The 4323-nt window shown below is 40.3% G+C and overlaps 1 protein-coding gene across 1 annotated transcript; it reads right to left on the bottom strand.

Annotated features, from left to right (window-relative positions):
* Positions 1–1667: 1667 nt before the first annotated feature.
* LOC147488239 (histone H4) lies at positions 1668–2973 on the bottom strand. The gene has a single exon (XM_086572674.1). The coding sequence runs from the start codon at positions 2159–2161 to the stop codon at positions 1850–1852; it is 312 nt and encodes a 103-aa protein (XP_086428800.1). The 5' UTR covers positions 2162–2973; the 3' UTR covers positions 1668–1849.
* Between the last annotated feature and the right edge of the window lie 1350 nt (positions 2974–4323).

The raw sequence follows: 4323 nt of genomic DNA on the forward strand, positions 1-4323 counted from the left end.
CCATGCTTCGTGGGCTTGAGGATTTTGTTTATTGGTTTTGGGATTTGTGAAGTGGTTTCTCAAGAAATCGAGACCACAGATGACGCCAATTTAAAGGAGCGTTTTAGTTATCCCTTACAAATGTGGAGGAGGAGAAGGGGTTTAGAAATGGGAAAGACCGAGTTCGTTGTTGAGCGAACTGTCTACGTATCTATCTCTCGATTCTAGGGAGAGAGAAGAATCAGGTCTGACGTAGTTCATATGGGGGATATTTATAGCTGGTGAAAGTGGATCTCCTACCAACACGTGTACTGACAACCACAAATGTATGGTTGAGATTGAGAAGTATTGGTAGGAATTCTGTAATGATGGGGAGTGGTTACAGTGGTTTGTAATTTGTGGTGATGGTGAAGTGTGCAAGTACAGCTTTGGCAATGATTGTTTCTAGAGGGTAGGCTAAGTCATGAGATAGAACGTTCTGTGTGAATATGTGCAAGCCGATCTGTTCTAGAGTGATCTCGTAGTTCGCAGATGTGATATGACGATGTAGGTCGTCATGAAGGCGGATCGGAAAACTAGGTCGGTGTGGTATTTCCACTATGCTGAACACGTGCTTGATATTCCTGAATGAGGATATCACTCCCTCACACTTCGTTGGTGTTTTCATGTTATATTCAGAGTTTGATCTCTCACATTGATTCATCAAAATCTTATTTAACATAAATGATGAAGAGACAATTGAAATGGATAGAGAACATATTGCAACACAAATTGGATACTGATGAAGGTAAGATGAACTCATAATCTGTTGCTGAGTATTCATCTGGAAACCCAAAGGTGTAGTAGTAGGACGTACAAGTTACAGGACTAGTGCTCCATGGAGATGAGAAAATAGCCCCATCATTGTTTATCAACCAAGTACTGTTCTTGTTGTAAGTTTTAGAAGCATAACACCCATATGAAATAGAAGACTCATCTCTTTCATCTTCCCCTGGCCTAGTGGACCCTTAACTCAAGCTTTTTCTCTTCTACAACTCCCAACTTCTTTTCATCATTATTTTTAAACAACCACTCTATCCTTATGTATCAAATCCGTTTTAACTTGAACTTGAGATAGAGAAATCCCAAGGAAAAAGAAGGTGAATTTGTGTTGTTCTCGATGGATCTGTTTTACTCTCTATTTGGTTATCTCAATTTCTCGTAATCTTTTCTGGCATTTGCTTTTTTTTTTTAATTTTCACCGCGTCATTCTTTTTTAGGCCAATCAGGTTGGATTTCGTAAGTTTTTACGGTGCTGGACCAATAGTTATAGTCGCGCCCAACAAACATTCATACTGGTAAATTTCTAGCAACACAGAATCTTGTTCACAATCCCAAAAGCCCCTTCATTTCAATTGGGAATCCAAACCACATTACAATTGCATACCAGAGAAACGAAATCACTGATACGACCTTATTTTAACATTCACAAAATAAAACCCTAAATCTACTACTCCAGTTCAACTTCTACCAAATACTGATATACCCAAACTTTAATTGCAGTCTTCATTTTAGTGTACGACCCACTTAGAGAGTCGTGTTCATTTCAGATTTCTTGATTAGATTGGATCTTGACCCCAAATTGTTAACTTGTGCAACATAGAAATTAAGCAAACATCAGAGAAATAACAATTCAATTAAATTGAAGATTTCACAACCCAAAAGCCCTAATTTCATTTCAATTGGAACCCAAGACACATTACAATTCCAAATTCAGAGAAACAAGATCACTGATAAGTGATACAACCTTGTTTTTTCACAATGACAAAGTAAAACCCTAAGTCTACTATTACTACCTAATACTGATATACCCAAACTTCAACTGCAGAAATCAACCGCCAAAGCCATAAAGAGTCCTGCCCTGCCTCTTTAGAGCATAAACCACATCCATAGCAGTCACCGTCTTGCGACGAGCGTGCTCAGTGTAGGTGACAGCATCACGGATGACATTCTCCAAAAAGATCTTGAGAACGCCACGTGTCTCTTCATAGATCAGTCCGCTGATACGCTTCACACCACCACGCCTTGCCAACCTTCTGATGGCTGGCTTTGTGATTCCCTGGATGTTATCTCGAAGAACTTTCCTATGCCTCTTTGCTCCTCCTTTGCCAAGCCCCTTTCCTCCCTTCCCACGACCTGACATCTTCTCGAGTAAGAGAAACAATAAAACTGATTAATATTATCAAGAGAGATGGTGTGAGAGAAGAGTGTGGGTGAGGGGGATACTTATTATAGATGGGTTTTGAGATTTGAGTTTCGAAATTTTCAATTTCACTCAGCGAGTCTTTCTGTTTTTTGAGAACTTGGATCCGTGTGAATTGGTTTAAAATGGAATTCTGTCCGTGCGATGGGGAATTGATGGTTAGATTTCAGTTTTAAGGGTTGAAGCGGATCGATGACGTGGTTAAGTCTGTAGTTTGAAAGTTTTGGAAAATGGAATCATGTCCGTGAGATGGGGAATTGATGGTTAGATTTTGGTTTTAAGAGGGTGGAGCGGATCGATGACGTGGATAAATATTGGCGGAAGATTTAAAGTTTTTGTGTTTCTTTTGGAGGGAGGGATTTAGGCGATTGGAATTTCTCTGAGCTAACGTGGTTGAGAATATCACGGCCTCAGCTAGTGCAACACGTGTGTGTACACAAAGTATTGGTGAGATTCCATTTATTTCGTCCCTCCATTTCGCTCGCCACACCATTTTTCTCAACCCGAGATGGGAAAGTGAACGTTTTCCAGGACGGGCAATGGCCAATGGGTCATGAACAAAATTTCGACATTTTCATTAGGCTAGCGATATTTTAAGAATTGATATTGTTGCCAGTTGGTGCTAGTGTACTCTGTAGGCACATAGTGCTAGTCTGTACTCTCACTTGGTCGAGAAACTGGTGCTGAAAATCTGTAAATGTCTACATAAAAACTTTGCACGGAAATGTGATTTGAATCATACAACTGGATGGTGAAGATATTTATAAAGAGTACTAAACTACAATAGCTATCTTGCTAAGTCCCCCAAGGCAAAACATGCAAATTAATTAGCTGAAGCTACCTTCACTTGTTCAATGGTTAAATCATCTCCCTGGAGCGAACAAAAAATAAAGAGAAAGAATACAAGATAGTTTCAAGAAATTGTGTTAAATAAAATCCCTTAACCCCCAAGTGAGAGCATGTCAAAGATGTGTGATTAGTGCCAAATGAAAGCGTTGGTAAGGGTGGAATTTGAGCTAAACAAGCCGAGCTTTATCATGTTCAAGTTCGGCTCGCTAATTACACGAGTTTTAAATTGAGCTCGAACTCGGCTCATATAATTAAACGAGCGAGTTTGAGCCGATCTTAAACGAGCCAAGCCCAAACCGAGCTCGAGCCGCTCGGTTATTTTACACTATAAATATGCTATTTGAGCTAAACGAGCCGAGCTTCATCAAGCTCATTTGTTACATGAGCTTTAATTTGAGCTCGAGCTCGGTTCATGTAGTTAAACGAGCGAGCTCGAGCCGAGCCCGAGCCCTCGGCTCAAATTTCACCCTTACCATTAGAGACCACCCGACCAGGACACTAACTAATGCCGAGCAAATGAAATGCCCAAAATTCATGGAAATTTATATCAGCAATTGGAACGTTTACTGGCCTTCTTCACAGATACGGAATAACCTGCAATTAAGAAGATGTTAACAACACAACGTTAGGTGAGGCCAGGAACTCAAATTTTCAAAACAAATCCTGGTGTCCATAGTCCCCCAAGGTCGAGAGATACCGCCATACCAATCCAAAGGCTGCACAGGCTCATCTCTGACCTCTAGAGGACAATCCCAAGGATTAGAGACCAGATAGGCTACATGGTTGAAAATTGGAAGACAGGCTGACATACATACTCACATAGTCACATGCTTTGTTCTTATAAATTATCTCTTTAATTGTCCTAGAGTAACGAATTAATAACCATCCCCATCTAGTCATATTTGACATCCAATCTTCATCACACCCACTAACTTGATAACCAATATTTGAAGAATATTTCCAAAGCTTTAAGAGCCTTCCAGGTGTACAGTTCATATCCAACATCATCTTCATATATGAAGCATCCATAAAGCAACTGTGTGATCCGAGGACCATTTGAATCTCTTTCAGCCCTGAAGCCAGGGCCGCTTTTCGTCCTTGGGAACAAATTGCGTGTCCCTTGACAATATTCACCTTTTAAATGCTGAAACAGTTCACGAAAGACCACGGACAAGGATTTCAATTCCTAGTCCGATGGTTCTTTGGCATTATATCCACAATCTCTCATACTCGGAAGAGAAGGCAAGCATGAT

This window comes from Coptis chinensis, chromosome 7 (assembly GCF_015680905.1).
Source record: "Coptis chinensis isolate HL-2020 chromosome 7, ASM1568090v1, whole genome shotgun sequence".
In the NCBI taxonomy this organism is placed as follows: domain Eukaryota; kingdom Viridiplantae; phylum Streptophyta; class Magnoliopsida; order Ranunculales; family Ranunculaceae; genus Coptis; species Coptis chinensis.

Coding starts and splice junctions, on each gene's coding strand:
- LOC147488239 (XM_086572674.1), bottom strand. CDS start 2,161: ATGTCAGGTCGTGGGAAGGGAGGAAAGGGGCTTGGCAAAGGAGGAGCA.